The 26,004-nt window shown below is 40.6% G+C and overlaps 1 protein-coding gene across 1 annotated transcript; it reads left to right on the forward strand.

Annotated features, from left to right (window-relative positions):
* The first annotated feature begins 270 nt into the window (after positions 1-270).
* Positions 271-22,389, forward strand: LOC308687745 (uncharacterized protein). The gene is made up of 5 exons (XM_081360462.1): positions 271-342; positions 931-1,039; positions 13,195-14,614; positions 21,732-21,828; positions 22,105-22,389. Exons 2-4 carry the CDS (start codon positions 982-984, stop codon positions 21,799-21,801), a joined length of 1,548 nt encoding a protein of 515 aa, XP_081216588.1. The 5' UTR covers positions 271-342; positions 931-981; the 3' UTR covers positions 21,802-21,828; positions 22,105-22,389.
* The last annotated feature ends 3,615 nt before the right edge of the window (positions 22,390-26,004 follow it).

Here is a 26,004-nt window from a genome sequence, read left to right on the forward strand (position 1 = left end):
AACAACAATATGTACAATGTCATCTGAACATACAGAATAAAGGAAGAAGTTAGCAATGCGTAACTAACTAAAACAAAGATAACAAATAAAATAAAGGAGAAATAGTTGATAGAAAAAAAACATTTAAAAAGGGTAAGATTTAATTTTAATTTTATACATTTTAAACATCATTTAGTGTAAACCAATTAAAGTCATTACAATTTGAAATTGTTTTAATTGCTTACTTATTTACTGAGGATTAAATATTTGGCGCGTCTTTGATCATCCACCGTTGGCGACCGATGACGTCACCGCGCGCGCCGTCTCTTCCGTCATTGAGTCTTCTGAGGAGAGCAGTTCGCGGTATTTCTCATATTTACACTCCATCACACACACTTTATACAGTTTGATTAAGCGACAGGCTCATTTCTGTATTGTTTTCATCGATCACAGCGATACTTGTGCGTCTTTTCTGGCGTCTTCCTACTGAAATAAATATTTAGTGCAGCAGCAGCGAGCATGAGGAGAATATGTTGAGTTCATTCAGACCTGAGCGATTTTGTGGTCGTTTGTGTGATTGTCTCGTCAAGTCAGATGTCAAAGTCAGTTTGAGATCAGTGAGGGGAATTGATATGGGAATCAATCTCAAATAAATCAAGTGAAAATCAAATAATTCAAAAATCAAGTGTCATACTGGAACAGAGACTGCTAAATGCTTTACATTGAGCCTATAATGAGCCACATGAGACACTAAATTAATACTAATAAATATGAATAGCGTTTTACCCTAGGAACAATAGTGCAACTATTTGGAACATAACTATTCCCTTAGTTCCCATAACTATTTGGAAAGTTTTATGATCATTTTTCAATTTCTGTGCATATTATTTATTAGAAATGTATATAAATTCTGTGCGTTATTTTCATTTTATTTTCATTTTCGAGCATCAGGAAGAGCTGAAATCTGCAAAGACTGAGTTTATTAAAGACGACAGTGAGAACATGAGTGATCCAGAACCCTGCAGAATGAAACACACTAAAGATCCTGAAGAACAAAGAGGTTGGTGTTTATTCTTCATTCATTCATGATGCTGAAGAACATTCATGTTAGAAACATTCAAGCACTTCATCACATTTAGATAAACAGTTCAACTATGAAATGGTACAGACTGTTCTGGGTTTTTCTTCAACAAATGGTCAGTAAAGGGAGGTTTGAGAAATTTTTATATTGATCAACATCAGATCTAGGGTTTAGTGATGTGTCGTTCATGAACGATTCGTTCATTTTGAACGAATCTTTAATATGACTCGGGACTACCGAGTTGTCTCGGAGAATGATTCGTTCATTTTGTGTTGACCGCGCATGCGCATTACGCAACATATGGGTCAGTGACTCGTCAGTGTCTGACTCTGATCTGTCTGCTTGGCCGGAAACAGAAATGATTAGTTCATCTTTCGAGTCTCGAGTTCGGGTTCGGGTTCGAGTCCGAGTCTTTCGTTCTTCCTGTCAGTCCCATAGAGGCTATGCTGTCAGTAGCGGAAACATAAATGATTAGTTCATCTCACGAGTCTTCGGGTTCGAGTCCGAGTCTTTCGTTCTTCCTGTCAGTCCCATAGAGGCTATGCTGTCAGTAGCGGAAACAGAAATGATTAGTTCATCTCTCGAGTCTTCGGGTTCGAGTCCGAGTCTTTCGTTCTTCCTGTCAGTCCCATAGAGGCTATGCTGTCAGTAACGGAAACAGAAATGATTAGTTCATCTCTCGAGTCTTCGGGTTTGAGTCCTTCGTTCTTTTGTCACGTGACTTGTCACCGTATTGAACACTAATTCAAAACCTTTTTTACAAACAAGCGTGTTGTTATTTTTTTAATATTATTATTTTTTTATTTTTTTTACTCTTACAGTTACGTGATGCGTTTCTGTTCTCAAGATTATTTTCTATAACATTGAATGTGATATTTAAGAGTTGGTTAATGCAAAGCTTTATCCATATGATAGGGGAAACGTAAAACTTGTATACGATTATAATTTTCAGTTAATTTCATAAACATACAAATATGGGAAATATATTGACTATTTAAATCTAACTTCACAAATTCAAATCAATTAGACTATTACTGATTTTGTATCATCTGTATTTTATTTTTCTCTATTGAGTTATATTATTTTGTTGTCCTTGTGTTATTAATGAATAAAAATCAGTTTAAAAAATTTAAATGAAGTGTTATGTATTTTGGATTCATGTATATTTTTGAGTCATTCACTGTGTTTTTTGTCCATAATAAATCACCTAAAAAGTTTGAAACCTACACCTTTGTACATAGCTTATTATAACACTGTACACATTCTTGACTGGTTGTTTATTGTTTGTTTATTTATTTATTTTTTTTTTTTTATATTTTTTGCCAACAAAGCTTTAAAACACATTGGATAACCATCCAAAAAGGAAGTAAATCAAATTAAATAAAATTAAATACAAATTAAAAGAACACTATAAAGCCACAGAGCATAATAACCATAACCATGAACTTAAATCACAATATAAAGCCTAAAAACAATATTTCACAACAAGCCAGGCTTTTCAAATAAATGAATAATTGTGAAACACACTGTGGCTATATTTTAGGGCCTGCTTTAAGGCATGTTTGCATTCAAAAAAACAAGCTCCCGGACCTTGGCTGGGCTGAGCCTGTTTCTTCGGTCCGAGATAATCTGCCCCATCTTAGAAAATACTCTTTCCGATGGTACAGATGTGGCCACGATGCAAAGTCTAGCCTTCATGACCTCAGAAAGGCTTTTATAAACAGCTGAACATCTCCTCCACCATGCCAGAGGGTCCGATGTGCGGGGTAAGAGTGGCTCCGCAAGGTAGGCCCGCATCTCCACCATAGCCTCTGATGTAGTTGAAGTGGTAGCAGAAGGCCTCAAGCTTGCTACCCTCTCATCGAAGTCTTCCTAAACATGGCCCCTGCACTGGAAGATGCACCAGAATCTGGAGGATGCTCCTCTTCAGTGTGAGTTGGGTTAATAGCTGCTGCAGCTGCTGTAACCCTTTTCACTGTGTCTTCGGCTGCCTGGTGGTTGACAAAGGCTTGTTTTTTGAACCTTGGATCCAAGCAAGTTGCATCCGCAAGCTTCTCAATGAGCTCCACTCTGCCAAATCTTCTAGTCATTTCTGACATCAGGGTGTCCACTAGTTTTTTTACAGGCGCAAAGCTGGAGGGATTCCTTTGATTCTGGGCAACAATCCTCTGAAGACCTCTAGTCATCAATATGATTTTGGAGGCAGTCACAAACCTACAAAAATGTACAATTGTTTACATACTGTACATATAACAAAGCCAAAATCAGGATTACACATACTAGAAAAACATGCATGATTAAGAGATATAGAGTTTAAAATGTGGTTTTGATATGAATGTTAATAAAAAAAATTATTTAAAAATACTTACTTTTCTGCACTCACTTCGGTAGTGACCTCCTCAAAAGGATGAATGATATCCACAATTTCTCTGCACATTTCCCATTCATCTGGCGACAAGGTTGGCAGAGATGCATTAGTGAGAGCCATTGCGTAGATGATTGGCTCTTTGATGTCAATAAATCTTTTCAACATATAAAATGTTGAATTCCACCTTGTGGCCACGTCTTGTTTTAAGCGCAGCTGCTCTTGACCCATTTGTTTTTGCGTGGCCTTCAGCTTATCTGAAGCAACTGTGCTTCTATGGAAGAACTCAACCGTTGTCTTGACCTTTTGCAATATTGCTTGGACCTCTTTCAGTGCAGCTCTCACAATAAGGTTCAGCAAATGTGCAAAACAGGGTATGTGATCCCAGTGGAGGTGGTCTTTCAGGGCTGAAACGATGTTGCTGGCATTGTCTGTGACACAGGCTACAATTTTGTCAACCACACCCCATTCATTGGTAACCCTGGTCAGCTCACTTGCCAGGTGAGCAGCAGTGTGTCTGTCAGTCAAGACAAAGCAGTCCAGGAGATAGGAGGTCATCTGAAAGTCCTCAATGAAATGACAAGTCACAGCCATGTAACTTGTGGTAGTCACAGAGGTCCAGCAGTCTGTTGTAAGACATACGCTAGATGCACTTTTGATTTTGTCCATGATGTCTGCTCTTAACTTCTCATACAGCCTAGGCATTACAGTTTTTGTAAGTGTTTTTCTGCTAGGTAGGCTGTAAGATTGGTCCAGAAGAAATGAGTATTCCTTAAAGCCCTTATCCTCCACTATAGAAAAGGGCTGAAAGTCGCAAGCAATCATTTTGACCACAGCCTCATCTAGTTTGTTCTGTCTCAATGGATCCATTGGTCGTGTTATGAAACTGCTCATTGAGGTTTGCTGTTGTGGCCTCCTTGACCTAACTGCTCCTTGGATGGTGGTGGGTGCTGCTGGTATACTGGATTCTGCTGATGAGGTGCCAGCCAAAGAAGTCGAATATCCAGCTGAAGAGGTGCTGGTGGTGGAAACAGCTCCAGCTGCTGCTGAGCCACCATCTTCAATATCTGTTCTAACTTGTGCTAACAGCACAGTTGGATGTGAGGTTTTCAGGTGTCTTCTCAAATTTGAAGTGCTTCCTCCTTTGGTGGAAAAAAATTTCTTGCAGATGTTGCATTTTGCCTCAATGGCCGAAGTTGCCACAAAATGAGTCCACACATCACTCCTTTTTCTAGAGCTCATCCTGATCTGTCTGAGTGTCTTCTCTGCTCTTCACCTTGTGCAAAACGGGGGATGGGACGGGCGTGTCACTGTCCCCTTGGTGACAGCTTTGAGAGACAGTTGCAATATAACTCAACCATTGGCTGAGCAATCAACCAATCATCCAACATGTGTTTGTGTGTCAAACAAGGGTTTAGCCAATGGTTGAGTTATATTGCAACTGTCTCTCAAAGCTGTCACCAAGGGGTGACATTGAAGATGGTGGCTCAGCAGCAGCTGGAGCTGTTTCCACCACCAGCACCTCTTCAGCTGGATATTCGACTTCTTTGGCTGGCACCTCATCAGCAGAATCCAGTATACCAGCAGCACCCACCACCATCCAAGGAGCAGTTAGGTCAAGGAGGCCACAACAGCAAACCTTAATGAGCAGTTTCATAACACGACCAATGGATCCATTGAGACAGAACAAACTAGATGAGGCTGTGGTCAAAATGATTGCTTGCGACTTTCAGCCCTTTTCTATAGTGGAGGATAAGGGCTTTAAGGAATACTCATTTCTTCTGGACCAATCTTACAGCCTACCTAGCAGAAAAACACTTACAAAAACTGTAATGCCTAGGCTGTATGAGAAGTTAAGAGCAGACATCATGGACAAAATCAAAAGTGCATCTAGCGTATGTCTTACAACAGACTGCTGGACCTCTGTGACTACCACAAGTTACATGGCTGTGACTTGTCATTTCATTGAGGACTTTCAGATGACCTCCTATCTCCTGGACTGCTTTGTCTTGACTGACAGACACACTGCTGCTCACCTGGCAAGTGAGCTGACCAGGGTTACCAATGAATGGGGTGTGGTTGACAAAATTGTAGCCTGTGTCACAGACAATGCCAGCAACATCGTTTCAGCCCTGAAAGACCACCTCCACTGGGATCACATACCCTGTTTTGCACATTTGCTGAACCTTATTGTGAGAGCTGCACTGAAAGAGGTCCAAGCAATATTGCAAAAGGTCAAGACAACGGTTGAGTTCTTCCATAGAAGCACAGTTGCTTCAGATAAGCTGAAGGCCACGCAAAAACAAATGGGTCAAGAGCAGCTGCGCTTAAAACAAGACGTGGCCACAAGGTGGAATTCAACATTTTATATGTTGAAAAGATTTATTGACATCAAAGAGCCAATCATCTACGCAATGGCTCTCACTAATGCATCTCTGCCAACCTTGTCGCCAGATGAATGGGAAATGTGCAGAGAAATTGTGGATATCATTCATCCTTTTGAGGAGGTCACTACCGAAGTGAGTGCAGAAAAGTAAGTATTTTTAAATAATTTTTTTTATTAACATTCATATCAAAACCACATTTTAAACTCTATATCTCTTAATCATGCATGTTTTTCTAGTATGTGTAATCCTGATTTTGGCTTTGTTATATGTACAGTATGTAAACAATTGTACATTTTTGTAGGTTTGTGACTGCCTCCAAAATCATATTGATGACTAGAGGTCTTCAGAGGATTGTTGCCCAGAATCAAAGGAATCCCTCCAGCTTTGCGCCTGTAAAAAAACTAGTGGACGCCCTGATGTCAGAAATGACTAGAAGATTTGGCAGAGTGGAGCTCATTGAGAAGCTTGCGGATGCAACTTGCTTGGATCCAAGGTTCAAAAAACAAGCCTTTGTCAACCACCAGGCAGCCGAAGACACAGTGAAAAGGGTTACAGCAGCTGCAGCAGCTATTAACCCAACTCACACTGAAGAGGAGCATCCTCCAGATTCTGGTGCATCTTCCAGTGCAGGGGCCATGTTTTGGGAAGACTTCGATGAGAGGGTAGCAAGCTTGAGGCCTTCTGCTACCACTTCAACTACATCAGAGGCTATGGTGGAGATGCGGGCCTACCTTGCGGAGCCACTCTTACCCCGCACATCGGACCCTCTGGCATGGTGGAGGAGATGTTCAGCTGTTTATAAAAGCCTTTCTGAGGTCATGAAGGCTAGACTTTGCATCGTGGCCACATCTGTACCATCGGAAAGAGTATTTTCTAAGATGGGGCAGATTATCTCGGACCGAAGAAACAGGCTCAGCCCAGCCAAGGTCCGGGAGCTTGTTTTTTTGAATGAAAACATGCCTTAAAGCAGGCCCTAAAATATAGCCACAGTGTGTTTCACAATTATTCATTTATTTGAAAAGCCTGGCTTGTTGTGAAATATTGTTTTTAGGCTTTATATTGTGATTTAAGTTCATGGTTATGGTTATTATGCTCTGTGGCTTTATAGTGTTCTTTTAATTTGTATTTAATTTTATTTAATTTGATTTACTTCCTTTTTGGATGGTTATCCAATGTGTTTTAAAGCTTTGTTGGCAAAAAATATAAAAAATAAATAAATAAATAAATAAACAAACAATAAACAACCAGTCAAGAATGTGTACAGTGTTATAATAAGCTATGTACAAAGGTGTAGGTTTCAAACTTTTTAGGTGATTTATTATGGACAAAAAACACAGTGAATGACTCAAAAATATACATGAATCCAAAATACATAACACTTCATTTAAATTTTTTAAACTGATTTTTATTCATTAATAACACAAGGACAACAAAATAATATAACTCAATAGAGAAAAATAAAATACAGATGATACAAAATTTGTCTAATTGATTTGAATTTGTGAAGTTAGATTTGAATAGTCAATATATTTCCCATATTTGTATATGTTTATGAAATTAACTGAAAATTATAATCGTATACAAGTTTTACGTTTCCCCTATCATATGGATAAAGCTTTGCATTAACCAACTCTTAAATATCACATTCAATGTTATAGAAAATAATCTTGAGAACAGAAACGCATCACGAAACTGTAAGAGTAAAAAAAATAAAAAAATAATAATATTAAAAAAATAACAACGCGCTTGTTTGTAAAAAAGGTTTTGAATTAGTGTTCAATACGGTGACAAGTCACGTGACAAAAGAACGAAGGACTCAAACCCGAAGACTCGAGAGATGAACTAATCATTTCTGTTTCCGTTACTGACAGCATAGCCTCTATGGGACTGACAGGAAGAACGAAAGACTCGGACTCGAACCCGAAGACTCGAGAGATGAACTAATCATTTCTGTTTCCGCTACTGACAGCATAGCCTCTATGGGACTGACAGGAAGAACGAAAGACTCGGACTCGAACCCGAAGACTCGTGAGATGAACTAATCATTTATGTTTCCGGAGTCCGGACCGGACCTGTGTCACACGGCCCGGCCCAGATCATCAGAGTCAGACACAGACGAGTCGACAACTAACGTCTCGACACGAACCCGAAGACACGAGAGGAGGAGAACAAAATATGAAGTTGCAAAAGAAAGAACGTCTCGGATCAGGAGGTGAGGTCAGATGAACTAAAACTGCAATAGCCTGAACTTAAGACTCAACAACTAATCAATTAATTAAACATTTCAGTTTCTTATAATTATTCTTCTTATTTTTTACAAATGTAATCAACATTTTCACAAGTACTATATGTGTTGGGCTATTTAACATGTAATTTTAATTATATTCTGCTGAAATGAACGAAATGAACGAAATGACTCGAAAAAAGATTCGTTCATTTTGCTGAACGAGACTCAAAGATCAGAGTCAGTAAAATGATCCGAACTTCCCACTACTACTAGGGTTGCAAAGGGGCGGAATATTTCCGGTAAATTTCCATGGGAAGTTAAGCTGGGGAATTTTGGAAATATTCATTACCACGGCAACCGCTTGCGCGTCCACTCTGAAAGTAACTGTACACATAAGAGATGGATAGATACATTATTTAAGGTTATTTCTATTCGTTAGAATATTGATATATGAACTTGTTGTCAAGTAAGCCCCGTTGCAAGCATGTGCGTCTCTCTAAACTTTCAGTGTGCTGCACTGCTCTAGTTGACTTCTGCTCCTCTCCCCCCCCCATTATAATTACGTTAATTTTGAAAACGTAATTCCTTTTGTGGATCCTCTTAGTCTTTCTTCATGTTTCTTTGACAAATATCATTGTCTCAGTCTCACGCACGCTGCACGCGAGTTAACCACGCCTAGGCTACTTATTTACATGTCGCAGTATAGACGGAATAAAAAAATCTGTTACGTTTGACATTTTCTTCCGTGGTAACGATATATACCGTCATACCGCCCAGCCCTACTTGTGTGGTAAATAAAGTTATGCTAGCTTATTTAGCATCTAACTTATCAGCTTGCTATCTACTAGATGAATACATTTGTATGTGATATTTGCAATTTAAACATTTAATAAATACAGTACAGGCCAAAAGTTTGGACACATTACTATTTTTAATGTTTTTGAAAGAAATTTCTTCTGCTCATCAAGCCTGCATTTATTTGATCAAAAATACAGAATAAAATGTAATATTGTGATATACACTCACCTAAAGGATTATTAGGAACACCTGTTCAATTTCTCATTAATGCAATTATCTAATCAACCAATCACATGGCAGTTGCTTCAATGCATTTAGGGGTGTGGTCCTGGTCAAGACAATCTCCTGAACTCCAAACTGAATGTCAGAATGGGAAAGAAAGGTGATTTAAGCAATTTTGAGCATGGCATGGTTGTTGGTGCCAGACGGGCCGGTCTGAGTATTTCACAATCTGCTTAGTTACTGGGATTTTCACGCACAACCATTTCTAGGGTTTACAAAGAATGGTGTGAAAAGGGAAAAACATCCAGTATGTGGCAGTCCTGTGGGCGAAAATGCCTTGTTGATGCTAAAGGTCAGAGGAGAATGGGCCGACTGATTCAAGCTGATAGAAGAGCAACTTTGCTGCATACCTCGGTTGTAACGAGTGTTTTTTTCAGTCAAAGCATTTGTGAAGCCACAACACGCACAACCTTGAGGCGGATGGGCTACAAAAGCTGAAGACCCCACCGGGTACCACTCTCCACTACAAATAGGAAAAAGAGGCTACAATTTGCACAAGCTCACCAAAATTGGATAGTTGAAGACTGGAAAAATGTTGCCTGGTCTGATGAGTCTCGATTTCTGTTGAGACGTTCAGATGGTAGAGTCAGAATTTGGCGTAAACAGAATGAGAACATGGATCCATCATGCCTTGTTACCACTGTGCAGGCTGGTGGTGGTGGTGTAATGGTGTGGGGGATGTTTTCTTGGCACACTTTAGGTTCCTTAGTGCCAAATGGGCATCGTTTAAATGCCACGGCCTACCTGAGCATTGTTTCTGACCATGTCCATCCCTTTATGACCACCATGTACCCATCCTCTGATGGCTACTTCCAGCAGGATAATGCACCATGTCACAAAGTTCGAATCATTTCAAATTGGTTTCTTGAACATGACAATGAGTTCACTGTACTAAAATGGCCCCCACAGTCACCAGATCTCAACCCAATAGAGCATCTTTGGGATGTGGTGGAACGGGAGCTTCGTGCCCTGGATGTGCATCCCACAAATCTCCATCAACTGCAAGATGCTATCCTATCAATATGGGCCAACATTTCTAAAGAATGCTTTTAGCACCTTGTTGAATCAATGCCACGTAGAATTGACCCTTCGCAGGGAGCTTGATACACAGGCGATCTAACCAATCATAATCCGCCATTTTGTCTGACAAAGCAGTCAGGAGAGATAGCAGATTAACATGGGAGAATTTGAACTTGAAAAACGGAATGTACTGACGCCTTTCCGCGGTTAAAACAACATTCCTTCTTATGTTCATTCATGTTTATTTGATGCTATAAATTAACTAGAAGGAAGAGATGATAGGTTTACGAGCAGCTTTAACTGATGCTCTACAGCGATCTGTCAGACACATTTAAGAGCCACAAAACGGTATGTATCGTTTAAATTTCTTTTAAAAAATGACCAAATTTGAAAGGTAAGACTTGGTTTAATATGTCTAATATCAAAAGTAACCGAAAAGTAACCTGGTCTGTCCTGTCTGTCAGCGTGTTGTCAGTCTCTTCTCTGCTCCGCGATGTATTTTTCACTGCGTGAAAACATGGTGTGGCGTGAGAGCAGCGTAGCTTGTCGGGCATAGCGACAGTAACTAAGGGGGGCGGGTCTTTGCGAAGGGTCAATTAAGGCAGTTCTGAAGGCGAAAGGGGGTCAAACACAGTATTAGTATGGTGTTCCTAATAATCCTTTAGGTGAGTGTATTATTACAATTTAAAATAATTGGTTTTCAATTTATTATACTTTAAATTATCATTTATTTCGGTGATGCAAAGCTGAATTTTCAGGATCATTACTTCAGTCTATCAAATGATCTTTTAGAAATCATTCTAATATGATGATTCATTATCAAAGTTGGAAACAGTTCTGCTGCTTAATATTTTTTCATAACCTGTGATACTTTTTTAGGATACTTTGATGAATAAAAAAAAGAAAAAAAAAAAAGAAGCAAATGTTTTCAAGATGGAAATCTTTTATAACAACAATATACACTACTGGTCAGTAATTTGCGGTCAGTCATTTTTTTCTTTATTTTTTTTTAAATAAATCAATAATTTTATTCAGCAAGGATGTGTTAAATTGATAAAAAGTGATAATAAAGAAGATTTATATAATTATTATTTTTTTTTTTAATAAATGCAGTTCTTTTTAACCTTTTATTCATCAAATATATTAGGCAGCAGAACTGTTTCCAACACTCATAATAAATCAGAACATTAGAATGATTTATAAAGGATCATGTGATTGACTGGATGTCACATGTGACACTGAAGACTGGAGTAATGATCCTGAAAATTCAGCTTTGCATCACCGAAATAAATGATAATTTAAAGTATAATAAATTGAAAACCAATTATTTTAAATTGTAATAATATATCACAATATTATTTTTTTTTCTGTATTTTTGATCAAATAAATGCAGGCTTGATGAGCAGAAGAAACTTCTTTCAAAAACATTAAAAATAGTAATGTGTCCAAACTTTTGGCCTGTACTGTATATTTCCCCATAATATCATCAAAACTTAATTCACTTTGTTTAGTCCACAGGCTCAAATGTGTGCTTTCAATAGTCTTGTGCTTTGGGCTTCTGTACATGTGATGGAGGCATGCACAGTGCCAGTAGGGGGTGTGGTCTCAATAGCCATGCAGTAAGCAGTGTGCTATGTGCATGGGTTTGAGGAATGGCATGGATATTCAAGTGTATTTGAATGGCATCTGTTTGTTTTAGTCAAGATTATGTTAAAATATACTTTCCTCAACTATATTTAAGTTCCCTATGAAGAGCCAACCTTCAACTTTGAAAATTCCCAGTTTATTCCCGTTTATTCCCTTAAATTCCCATTAATTCCCATGGAAAGTTTCCATCTTTAAAAATTCCCAGAATTTTGCAACCCTAATCAGATCAAGCTAAATACTATTTTAACTGATAAATAATCAATTTATAAAAAGGCATCAAATTATCATAATATTGTATAACTAGTGGTGGGCATAGATTTTTTTTTTTTAATCTAGATTAATCTCACTGTAATCTTGGAATTAATCTAGATTAATTTAGATTAAAATGGCTCATTTGAATTCTGCCGAAGGCATTCAGAATATGTGTGCTACCCAAATAATGACTAAAAGGCTGTTTACACCTGGCCACTTCATGCGTTTTCTCAGATGGGATAGCTATCCGATCGTGAAGAGACCAGGTGTAAATGCCCTCCGAAATGCATTCAAGACGGATTTGAATTCCGATCGCTCAAACCACTTCAGGTGGTCTGGGACGCATTCCAGACAAAACTGGACAAGTGTAAATGCATCTGGTTGTTGAAACCACATAATTATATAAATTGTACTCCTCCCAAAAATACAAAAAAATAAATAAACGTGTGAGAGCGTGTAATAGGCTATATGTAATGTTATAGCCAGATATAACACACGCGTCACCGCAGATGATGAGCATTCATTAAGCCAACGTGCAAACTAACGCAAATCAAAGTGAAAGTAAGTCACAGACGCTTAACACACAACCATCATCATTAAAAGTAAAGAAATGAAATGATCTTAGCAGGGCTGTTGCCGCTCTCTCTTATTGCGGTCTTTGATTTTCAAATTAGCTGATGATCAATAAAATGCAGCTGATATCTGTTGCTTTCGGTGACGTGCACTCCATTAAATCTGCATATTGCACGGGAATTGAAGATCGGATTTAAATCCGTTTATGTGACACATTTATGTGACCAGGTGTAAATTAATCGTTTTGTTAAATCAGATAGCTATCCGATCTGAGAATCTGAGAAATACATTTTCCCTGAAGCAAACCCGGTGGCTTCATAGCTGCATCCATGTTAGCACGTACGTTTGATGTGGCAATTTCACAGTAGGCATACACACAGGTTCGAAGCCCCCTACAGTGCACTTCTGCTAGGTATACACGTTAATGCAGCACGTTAACACTGATAACGGCCCACCACTATTTATAACAGTTGTCTACTTTCTACTATTACTTTAGGGCTCACTTTCATGTCCTTTCAATTTATATTTCTTTCAATTTTGATGTTCTTAAAATTTTATTTCATACATTTTTCTTTCATGTCAGACCTGATGGAAGTGAAGAAGGAGAGTGAAGAACTGAGTGAAGTGGAGGAGGAACCTCATGTCAAACCTGGAGAAAAACCTTTGAGTCGCTCAAAGACTAAAAATAAATTTTTAAAGAAAACAAGAGCCAAGAAATCTTTCACCTGCTCTCAATGTGGAAAGAGTTTCACACGCAAAGATGGTCTTGAGCACCACATGAGAGTTCATACTGGAGAGAAGCCGTTCTCATGTGATCAGTGTGGAAAGAGTTTTTCATACACATATAATCTTGATGTTCACATGAGGATCCACACTGGAGAGAAGCCGTTTAAGTGTGATAAATGTGGGAAAGATTTCAGTCAATCTGCAAACCTTAAAGAACACATGAGGATCCACACTGGAGTGAAGCCGTTCTCATGTGATCAATGCGGCAAAACATTTCTTTGTTCAGCAGCCCTGAAGACACACCTGACAGTTCATACAAAGGAGAAGCCACATTCATGTTCTGTGTGTGGAAAGAGTTTTTCACGGCTGCAAACTTTACATAGACATGAGAAAGTTCACACTGGTGTGAGAGAGTACATGTGCTTTGAGTGTGAGAAGACTTTTATTACAGCGAACAGTTTAAAACTGCACCAGATAATTCACACTGGAGAAAAACCTTACAAGTGTTCACACTGTGACAAGAGATTCAGTGTTCCAACAAATTTGAAAACGCATGAAAGGATTCACACTGGAGAACAACCTTACAATTGTTCACACTGTGACAAGAGATTCAGTCGATCATCACATCTGAAAACACATGAGATGATCCACACTGGAGAGAAGCCGCCCACGTGTGATCAGTGTGGACAGAGTTTTGCTTTTATAAGTGCCCTGAAGCGACACATGAGGATCCACACTGGAGAGAAGCCGTTTAAGTGTGATAAATGTGGGAAATATTTCAGTCAATCTTCACACCTTAAAGGACACATGAGGATCCACACCGGAGAGAAGCCGTTCTCATGTGATCAGTGCGGCAAAACATTTAGCTGTTCATCAGACCTGAAGACACACCTGACAGTTCATACGAAAGAGAAGCCACACTCGTGTTCTGTATGTGGAAAGAGTTTTTCACTGCAGGGTAATTTACATAGACATGAGAAAACTCACACTGGTGTGAGAGAGTACATGTGCTTTGAGTGTGAGAAGACTTTTACTACAGCGAACAGTTTAAAACTGCACCAGAGAATTCACACTGGAGAAAAACCTTACAAGTGTTCACACTGTGACAAGAGATTCAGTCAGTTAGCAAATCTGAAATCACATGAGAGGATCCACAGCAGAGAGAAGTCGCACACGTGTGATCAGTGTGGAAAGAGTTTCTCTTTTAAAACTAAACTGAAGCGACACATGAAGATCCATGCAGTGGATAAACCACATCACCACAGTCTGAGATCACAGTAAGTACAGTAGTTTGTTTTCATGTGCTGAGCAACAAAGTCTCTTCTGTGTAAGTTAGACACACATCACTCTATAGCCAAATCTCTCCTCTCCACCTATAGCTGGTGTGGGGTGAACACAGGACACTTTGTTGATTGATATCTATTAACTTGGGCATCCTGACAGTAGGTGGCACTCATGTAAAAGCAGAAATAAAGCACTATACAGGGCTCTAGACTGCGAGTAAATGGAAATTAATTATAATACCATTATAAAGCTTGGAAGAGCCAGGACATATTTTTAAATATAACTCCGATAGTATTTGTCTAAAAGAAGAATGTCATACACACCTAGGATGAGTTGAGGGTGAGTAAATCATGGGTGCTGACTTGGAAACGTCTTGGTTACGTATTTAACCCTCGTTCCCTGAGTAGGGAACGGGGACGTTACGTCGGATGACGACGAATGGGGTTTCGCTTAGAAAGCCTATCATCTTCGAGTATATAAAATGAGCCAATGGCAAAGAAATGCCATGGGTCTGCGGAATTTGCATAGCGTAACTCCGCCCCACCCTGGGGGTATATAAGGAAGTGCGCTGGCAACATGCAGATATGTCTTCGCTGAGGAGCCGAGACTGAACTCAGGCGTTCCAGCGGTACAGCGGAAGTGGCAGGGAGACGTAACGTCTCCGTTCCCTACTCAGGCAAGGAGGGTTACATACGTAACCGAGACGTCCCCTTACGTAGTCACTCCGAGTTACGTCGGATGACGACGAATGGGGTTCCCAGTGTAATCACGCCACCTCTCGACTGTCTTCCAGTGCTCTGCGTAAGTCTGAGCTCCCTGTCGTGAGACTGGCATGGACGAAGGACTCCTACTTAACACAGGAATACCAAGGTACACTGGGAAGCATATCTCAGTGGAAATATGCAATTATGCCCAGCCCGAAGGGGGGGACTTGGAATACACATATGACCCCGGGGGGCTGCATATGGAGGTGTCATATCACTGGGGTGTCCAGCCGCAGGTGGAATATTTCAACCCCAGGGGTGGCAAGGTGGCTTGCCAAGGGAAAGACACATGCTCAGAGAGGCTTACAGTGGAATACACATGTGGGGGTCGCACAGAGGGGGAACCATGCACATGGAGGCATCTAGCCAAGTGCGAAAGCTGCCTGTGGCAACTCTGGCGTTGACGTTGTCAGTGCTGGAGGAGACTCAGGGCTTATTAGGCTCACCTGAGGAGAATATCGCACATATCCCGTCTGTGGAGAGGAATGGCGAGCAAGCAAAGACACCTGAGCATAACCTCTTATCGGCTAGTTGAAGCGAGTACATGAGAAGAAACTGGCTCTACTCGGAGATTGTAGAATCTAGTGAATGTGTTAGGTGTCGCCCAGCCTGCAGCTCTGCAGATGTCTGTTAGCGAGGCGCCATGCGCTAGAGCCCAAGAGGATGCCACACTCCGAGTGGAGTGGGCCGTCACACCAAGGGGGCATGGTCGACCCTGCTGCTGGTATGCCAAAGCAATGGCGTCCACTATCCAGTGAGACAACTTTTGCTTGGAGAGAGCCTTTCCCTTCAGCTTCCCACCATGACAGTCAAAGAGCTGGTCTGAGGTCCTGAAACACTGCGTTCTTTCAACGTAAGCACTCCGTTGACAGGAGTGCGCGTACTGGACAGAGCAGTGCCAAGGCTGGGTCTGCCTCCTCCAAAGACAGCGCTTGCAGGTTCACCACCTGGTCTCGAAAGGGTGTGGTGGGAACCTTGGGTACATATCCAGGCCGGGGGCTCAGGATCACGTGAGAGTTAGCTGGCACCAATTCCAGGCACGCTTTGTCAACCGAAAATGCCTGCAGGTCCCCTACCCTCTTGATGGAGGCCAATGCAACCAGGAATGCTGTCTACATTGACAGGAACTTAAGCTCCACTGATTGCAGAGGTTCAAAGGGAGCACTCTGCAGGGCAGTTAAAACCACTGAGAGGTCCCAAGAGGGTACGAGGGGAGGACGAGGAGGATACAGTCTCCTGGCTCCCCTCAGGAACCTGACGATCAGGTCGTGCTTTCCCAAGGACTTACCATCAACTGCGTCGTGATGTGCGGCAATGGCGGCAACATACACTTTCAGGGTGGAGAGAGACAGCCTTCGCTCCAACCCTTCTTGCATGAAGGAAAGCACGACACTGATGGGGCATTTCGTGGGTTCTAGATTTTTAGAAGAACACCAGTTGACGAAGAGGTTCCACTTCAACGCATAGGCATGTCTCGTGGACGATGCTCTAGCGGAAGTGATGGTAGCCACCATCGCTGGTGGTAGGGTACTCAATCCTGCCTCGTTCCGTCCAGGAGCCACACGTGGAGGTTCCAAAGATCGGGACAAGGGTGCCATAAGTTGCCCCGTCCCTGAGAAAGCAGGTCCTTCCTCAGAGGAATTGGCCAAGGAGGTGCTGTCGCGAGGAGTACTAGCTCTGGGAACCAGGTGCGGTTGGGCCAATACGGGGCAACCAATATTACCTGCTTCTCGTCCTCCCTGATCTTACGCAAAGTCTGCGCAAGGAGGCTCACTGGGGGAAACGCATACTTGCGGAGGCCCTGCGGCCAGCTGTGCGCCAGTGCATCCGTGCCGAGCGTGCCCTCGGTCAGGGAATAAAACAGGTCGCAATGGGACGAGTCGTGGGAGGCAAACAGATCTACCTGTGCGTCCCCGAACTGATCCCAAATCAGATGAACCGACTGGGGATGGAGTCTCCATTCTCCAGCGAGAGGCCGAAGCCGAGACAGCTCGTCGGCCACCTGGTTCAGGTCTCCCAGGATGTAAATGGCTCGAAGCGACCTCAGATGCTTCTGACTGCGTATGAGGAGGTGGCGGGCGAGTTGTGACATACGGCGGGAGCGCAGACCACCTTGATGGTTAATGTACACTACAGTCGCGGTATTGTCTGACCGGACTAGTACGTGTTGACCCCTGAGCAACGCACGGAAGCGGTGCAGGGCAAGACATACAGCCAACAACTCGAGGCAATTGACATGCCAAAGGTTGTACATGGCGCCCCAGCCCGTAGTGGAGGCATCTGTTGATACAACAACATGCCTGGAAACTCGTTCCAAGGGCACTCTGGCCCGAAGAAAACTGAGGTTCGAACACGGAGTGAAGGTCTGACGGCAGGTCGGAGTCACTGGGACTCGGAGCGTGCCGTGATGCCATGCCAACCTCGGGACTCGATCGTGAGGCCAAAGCTGAAGTGGTCTCATATGAATCAACCCGAGCGGCGTGACTGCGGCTGCGGATGCCATATGCCCCAGGAGCCTCTGAAATAGTTTCAGTGGAACCACACTCTTGCCCTCGAACTGACGAAGGCAAGTCAGCAGTGCTGTGCGCACTCGCTCGTAAGCTGCGAGCACATGGCGACCGAGTCGATCTCCATACCGAGAAAAGAGATCCTCTGCACGGGGCAGAGTTTGCTCTTCTGCCAGTTGACCTGAAGGCCCAGACGAGCTAGGTGCCGGAGCACTAGGTCCCGGTGTTCGCAAACCTGGTCTCGAGAGTGAGCTAGGATCAGCCAGTCGTCGAGATAGTTCAGGATGCGAACCCCGTGTTCCCGAAGGGGAACAAGGGCTGCCTCGACAACCTTCGTGAAGACGCGAGGAGACAGGGCTAGCCCGAAAGGGAGAACCGCGTACTGGTATGCCTGCCCCTCGAAAGCAAAACATAGAAATGGTCTGTGTTGAGGAAGAATGGAGACATGGAAGTAGGCGTCCTTCAGGTCGATCGCTGCAAACCAATCCTGCGGCCGTATGCACTCGAAAATGCGTTTGGCCGTGAGCATCTTGAACGGCAACCGGACCAGGTGGCGGGGACCACTCAAGACCGATGGCCGCGGCTGCCCGGGAAAGCATGGCCGTCATCTCAGGATCAGACCCGGGCAATGCTGGGACACCCGAAGGTGGCAGCACAGCCGAATCCTCACTTCCCAAGGACTCCTGCCCACCTTGTGATGCAGCGATCGACATCACATCTTCCTCTGGAGCGCCAAATGAGACCCGCGTCAAGTCAGAGGACTGTACAGCGGGCTCATTTGAAACACTCGCGGGTTGCACGCCGCTAGAGGACGGTGTGGCGCCGACTATTCCACGCTCCACACCGTCCTCTAGCGGCGTGCCCTTAGGTCACCCTGGCCGCCAGCCGAAGTACCAGCTCTCTTAGAGCTCATTGATCGGGGTGCGGGTGAGGGGACTCTACCATGAAGGTCATTGAGTCTTGACCGCAACCGTGCGGTGGGCATGTTCCCGCAATGGGAACATGACTCATCCACAAACGCTGCCTTAGCGTGCTCAATGCCCAGACACACAAGACAGCGATTGTGCCCATCAGAGTCAGAAATGAATAGACCGCAACCAGAAGTGCACGGACGAGGCATCTTTAAAAAGACCGGCAGTGCGTGCAAGCTCTTTTAGAAAGGAGATTTCTCCGCAAATGCTTAAGCGACCAGGGAGAGAACACTCAAACATTGGCAAATCACTGCACAGATAAGCAGGGAATGTGCACTCGCTGGAACTCGCTGTCACACCAACACTTGGAGAGAAGTTCGTTCGAAGAGAAGAGATGAATCTCAGGATTGACTTGTGGAGTTGAAGTACATCAACTTGGCTCCGAAGCAAAAACATATCTGCATGTTGCCAGCGCACTTCCTTATATAGCCCCAGGGTGGGGCGGAGTTACGCTATGCAAATTCCGCAGCCCCATGGCATTTCTTTGCCATTGGCTCGTTTTATATACTCGAAGATGATAGGCTTTCTAAGCGAAACCCCATTCGTCGTCATCCGACGTAACTCGGAGTGACTACAAAAGGGAACCAGGAGAACCATTGTGGTTTGAATGAACAAGTTCATGAAGTTTTAAGTTTATAAGGCTTTTAAGTCCACAAATCACCAATATTCCCTGTGGATTTAATGTAGTAATGCTAACTGTAACCATGGTATTGTGGCAGAAATAGACAAATGTTTTTACATTATTCATTTCAGGGTTCGTACATCAAGCACTAATCAAGAACTTTCAAGTCCTCCACACTTTTTCCAGCACTTTTCCATTTTAATGTTATTTTTAATGTGATGACCAAAACCATGATTTGTTCATCCTTAAAAGATTGTTAAACTAAACTTTGATTGTTAAACCATTTGTAAAACTAAATGTTTCAAAGTGTAGGAAAACAGTAGACTGAAGATTTAAAACTACAGTTATACTTAAGAGTAAAGAGAATGGAATATTCACTGGAATATATATATATATATATATATATATATATATATATATACATTGTCAGAAAAGTAAACAAAACAACGAATACATCATCGCAATTACCAAGTCCATCTCATCTGGCATGTTATTAGAATTACTGATAATGTTTCAGAACGCATCTCTGTTTATATGACACATTAGTTACAGTTTCTGTTTTCATAGACGTTAAATGTAGGTTTTAAATCCTTCATGTTAATCTTCTATGAACAATGTAGATTAGGGATGCAACGGTGCACGGTAAAATACCGGAACGTTCGGTCAGCCCTGCACGGGACAATCTACCCTCGTGTCCCGCGGTACTTCGGTTTTGCCATTGAGTTCGCGCTGATCCTTTTAGTTTTTGCTTTAGGCGCCGTTCACATATCGCGCCTAAAAACGCGTAGAAAACGCTAGGCGCGCCGCGTTTTTCTTTTTCCAAAGCGCTAGGGCGGTTGCGCTCCGGAGGCGTCGGTCGTTGCTAAAGCAACTATCAGCTGCGCTCTGTTTGGTTCTTGTCACGTGACCTACGGTGCGCTTGCGGCATTCTGAAAAGTTGAGAATTTTCTGCTGGGGACATCGTTAGTGCCAACCGGTCTCGCCTTGCACCAGACAGTGTTGATAGACTCATCTTTTTGCACAAAAATCTCTCAATAGTGGATGAGTAAATAACATTGCACTTTGTATCCTGAATGCAGTATTTTTTCATTATATTATTTTGCTCTGCTTTTTTTTATTGAAAGCAAAAGCTAATTTATGTTTGTTAAAGGTAAAAGTGCACTTTTTCTTTCACATTGATCACTTCATACCAGTTATCAAGGTTTGGAATTGGGATCCACTTGAATATTTTGAAGTGTGTTTGTTTACATTTTGTATTTCATATAAGTGATAGTTGAAGAGGTTGTATTACTTAGTGTTGTTCAGTACAGACTAGAGTGTTAATTTATTCCATACATTGATGTTCTTCCTACTGTGACATTCTGTTTATGCTCATAAGAAAAATAAAACATATTTTTGGGATGAAATAGCAGTCTCTTTCTGCACAAAACGTACCGAAACCGAATCGAGACCGTGGCCCAAAAACCAAGGTACGGACCGTACCGTGGGCTATCTGTACCGTTGCACCCCTAATGTAGATTAATGTAGAATAAACAAATGTATATTTTAGTCAGAATTATTGCTCTTCATCAACTTGAGGTCCTGAAGCTCGTTCTGTAAAGTTGAACAGAGACTCACTCGCTCTCGGGACAAGCATTTAAGGAAAATGGAAATACACACATGACTTTCTAACATTTACTGATAAGGATATAACCATTAAATATAAGAATGTGCCTCAAAAGTCATTGAAATTACATTTATTTCAATCTCTACATTTAATAAACTACTAGTGAGTGTTTTATCACAGCTTGTAAATGTTTTAAATGAATGTGTATGTGTGTGTTTTGTAATGTATGATTTTATTTCTGTCAAGCTGTTGGTGAAAATAAGAGCTTGTTCTTCAGTGATTTTCCTGGTTAAATAAAGGTTAATAAGTTACACAAAGGGAACACCGCATCAGAGTAAACAACACATGCATCTGAATGATGTGTTAAACTGTATGTTTAAGAGTTTATTTGAAGCGCTGAATATGAAGCATTTTCATGTTTAGGAAAACATGGCTTGTGTTGTTTCAGCACTAGATGATTTATGTTAGTTTTGTTTGTTGTGTTGTTGTGGCTTCGACAAAACCTGATAATCTTAAGTTACATGATCAAGGTCACTATATTTTTAACATGTGATTAGCCTTAGTACTTAGTTCAGTGTCTGTAATATTGATTATTCCTCTCTCATCATGATTGTAAGAAATGAAACTTGTTTGTTTTTAGCAGAACTGCCAGAAAGCATCTGGAAGGAGAGGACGGAGAGAACGCCAGTGATCCAGAACCTGCAGAATGAAACATCAAGATACTGAAGAACAAAGAGGTTGGTGTTTATTCTTGATTCCTCATTCATTCTTCGTGATGAAGAACATGCTGATGCTCACCAGATTTACATTGTTTCATGATCAAACTAGTTATTTATAACACAAATCATCTTCATGACATTAAAATAGATCATAATCGTGACAGCAGTTGTCCACCAGATTTGATGAGATTAAAATGACTGTTGAACTCAACAGTGATCTTGACTTTGAGCTTCACTTTTCATTTCACGTTTGTCTCTCATTTGAAATCTCAGATGATTTAATGTTTCTTTTAGACGGACGCGAACGAGAAAGGAAAAATGTGTGTAAAAGAATCTCATGAGGATCTGCAGCGGAGAGAAACTTTACACATGTGATCAATGCGGGAAGAGTTTCACTCGGGTCTCACTTTCATGTTCAGGAGCTGAAGAAGAGGCCGTAACACTTTCAACAGAGACATGAATCTGATATTAATTTCAACTCATTCATTGTTTTTCAGCGATCAGTCTCTTTAGTTTTAATTTTTATACATTTTTGTTCTTCATGCTATGATTGATTAAACTCATTATAATGTTATCAACATCTTGTTGTTATTGTCAAATTTTATTTTCTGCTGATTCTTCTGGGGCTTCCCAGCAAACACAGAACGTTCCCCTAACGTTAGTTTTTGGTTCTTGTCTTTTTATTGGTTTTGGAACTAAATAATATTATTCTAGGAATGCTCTTTTTTTTTTTTTTTGCAACAATAAAATAATGTTCTCAGAATGTTGCAGGATGGTTATTTTTAACAACATAGACATTTTTAATATTAACATAGAAATAGTTACAAAATATAGAACATTCACCAATGGTTATTGTATATATAGGGCTTCCAAAATAAAAGTTTGTGTTTACATAATATATATGTGTGTATAGAGTATAATTATTTTCTATATATAAATACACACACATGCATATATATTTAAGAAAAATGTGTTATTTATATATAAAATATTAATATATAATATAAATGATATATAATATAAATATATATATAAAATACTTTATCAATCTGTAAACTGTTTTAATTTTCTGGTCAGGAAAAGAATAGTCTTACAGCTGCTTCTGCCAATTTTGGACTATGCCGATATTATTTATCAGACTGGAGTCTTTACTACTTCAGTACTTTACTACTGCTTCTTGTTTGCATTCTATTGATGTGGTTTACAACAGTCTTTGCCGTTTTGTTCTCCGCTGTCCCTTTAGGACACACCATTGTATGTTGTACAGACAGTTGTCCTGGTTTGCTCCTTCTGCCAGGCGACAGTATCACTGGCTACAGTTTATTTTTAAAAGTTTTTACTTTAATTATCCAGTTTATCTCAAGCAACACTTAGTGCTTTATAATTCGCTATACAGCCTGCGACACAATGATCAGATCTTTTTTGTTGTTCCTAGAGTTAAAAGGCAGGTAGGGAAATACGCATTTTGTTTTAAGGCTCCTTATGATTGGAATAATCTTCCATTTTCTATCCGTTCTTTAACTTCACTTACAGCGTTTCAAAGGGGTCTTGGGGAACATCTTAGGAACATTTGTCTTTGTTTCTAGTTTTGTTTGTTTGACCTTGGACTTCATTGGTCATGTGTTTACTATTTCTCATTTTTATGTCCTCATTTTTTTATTTTTTTATTATTGTTATTTGTGTTCCTCTTAGTCCTTGACCTTGTGTAATGCTAATCATGTGATTGGTTTTTTTTGTCATGTTACTTGTGGGGTTCGTGTTGGGTGGGGTGGGGTGGGGTTGAGCATTGTGAGCTGGTGTGTGTGTGTTGTTGTGTTTTGTTGTGTTGTCTTTGACCGTGATATTTGCTCTGCTGTTTTGGTTCTTTTTTGCTTTGATGTACTGGAGGACCCCCTCGAAAACGAGATGTTTCATCTCAAGGGGTTAATCCTCGCAATAAAGATATGTTAATAATAATAATAATAATATATACACAGTATATACATGCAAATATTTCTTAAATATATACATGCATGTGTGTGTATTTATATATAGAAAATAATTATACACCATACACACACATATATTATGTAAAAACAAACTTTTATTTTGGATGCGATTAATCGCGATTAATCGTTTGACAGCCCTAATATAAATATGTAAACTAACTTTACAATTAAAATGCTGCAGATGTTTTTGTATAATGACCTGTACAGAGCTCTGAAACTAGTTTATGCAGCATTTAATAAAATGTAGCAATTAGATTGAATGTGAAAAGCACAGAAATCATAACTTCTTGGGTTTGTTTATATCTTCATTTACTGCTCCTCTGCTCTGCACACGCTTCTCCAACACGTGTTGTTGTACACAGTGCAGTGTTTCCGGGATCTACGTGAGAACTCTGCCTCGTTATTGGCCAGTTCTGCGTCAGGATCGCACGCATTGGCCGACGCTGGTCATGTGATCAGCACAACGCATGCGGAGTCTATGTTCTGACGTAGAACTTAAACAGCGTTGGAGAATGACAGGGAAGAGAAGAAATTGATGAATAAAGTTGTTTATTTTCTTTTGTTTTTGCGCACAAAATGTATTATAATTGCTTCATAAACCGCGGTCTGTAAGTTGTGCCTCTTTGTCGCCATCTCTGTTTGAAATCTGCAATTGCAGTTATTTGCGTAATCATCTTTATGAGTGTTGTGCATCAGCACGGCTCCTCAGCACGGATGAATAATGTCTGTGGACTGATGTGGACAGAGTGATGGTCATCCAGAAAAAGTACCCATTGAGAATGGCATGTCAACTCTGTAGGAATTGTAATAATGGCAGTACAAAATGCCTCTCATTCTCATCATGATCCCAGTCCAGATGTGTCCGCTTGACCTCCTCGTGAGAGTTTGACACTGGCTCTACCAATTTAACTGCACACTATTCTTCAGTAAATTTTTACTTATTTGATTGAACTTCACGAACTCCTGGTCTTCTTTCATCACATCACCAGATATGATGAAAGACATACATACATACATACATGAGGGTTAATAACAGTTATTTGTTCTATCAATGTGTTAGAGAATTCTGGGACATCATGGGACTCCACATGCAATCCTCATGCGTTTTATTACCTTAATCTAATTACCATCTTGTTTCTACGATTCTATGTTTCTACGACAAATCATAGCAGCTCTACAGCATCATAGGCCTTAACGTTAGCGTTACAAGAAGTTAAAACATTTTTAGATTACAGCAGAAAACTGCTCACTTCCTGAAATATCCAATTGATCTTATAACTATCATTCTCACAACAATTATGACAATATGGAAGCTTGTTTCCGCCACAGAATAAAACATTTTAAAAGATAATTGTGACTTTTTATCTCAGTTTACATCTCGCAATTCTGACTTTATTTCTCAGAATTGCGAGATATAAAGTCAGAATTGTGTAAAATAAAGTCGCAATTGCGATATATAAAGTCAGAATTGTGTAAAATAAAGTCGCAATTGCGATATATAAAGTTAGAATTGCGTGAAATAGTCACAATTGTGTGTTATAAAGTCAGAATTGCGTGAAAGAATTCTGACTTTTTTTCTCGCAATTCTGACTTTATAACATATAACCGCAAGTTTATATCTGACATCTTTTCTCAGAATTGTGAGACATAAACTCACAACTATAGATAGAAAAAGGTCCAATTCTAAGGAATTTAAATTTTTCAAATTTTTTTTTACCTCAGAATAGTTTTTATCTCACAATTCTTTTAAACACGCAACTTTATAACATGCAATTGCGACTTTATATCATGCAATTCTGACTTTATTTCTCCCAATTGCGTATTATAAGTCAGAATTGCGAGATATAAACATGCAATTCTGAGAAAAAAAGTCATAATTCTGACTTTATAAGACGCAATTCTAACTTTATATCTCATAATTTTGACTTTATAACACGCAATTCAGACTTTTTAACACGCAATTGCGACTTTCACGCAATTCTGACTTTATATCGCAATTCTGACTTTATAACACGCATTTGCGACTTTATTTCACGCAATTCTGACTCTATATCTCGCAATTCTGACTTTATAACACGCAATTGCGACTTTATTTCATGCAATTCTGACTTTATATCTCGCAATTCTGAGAAATAAAGTCGGAATTGCGAGATGTAAACTCGCAATTGTGAGATGAAAAGTAGCAATTATCTTTTAAAGGTGCCCT

The sequence above is a fragment of the Scardinius erythrophthalmus genome (assembly GCF_964197995.2).
Source record: "Scardinius erythrophthalmus genome assembly, chromosome: 1".
In the NCBI taxonomy this organism is placed as follows: domain Eukaryota; kingdom Metazoa; phylum Chordata; class Actinopteri; order Cypriniformes; family Leuciscidae; genus Scardinius; species Scardinius erythrophthalmus.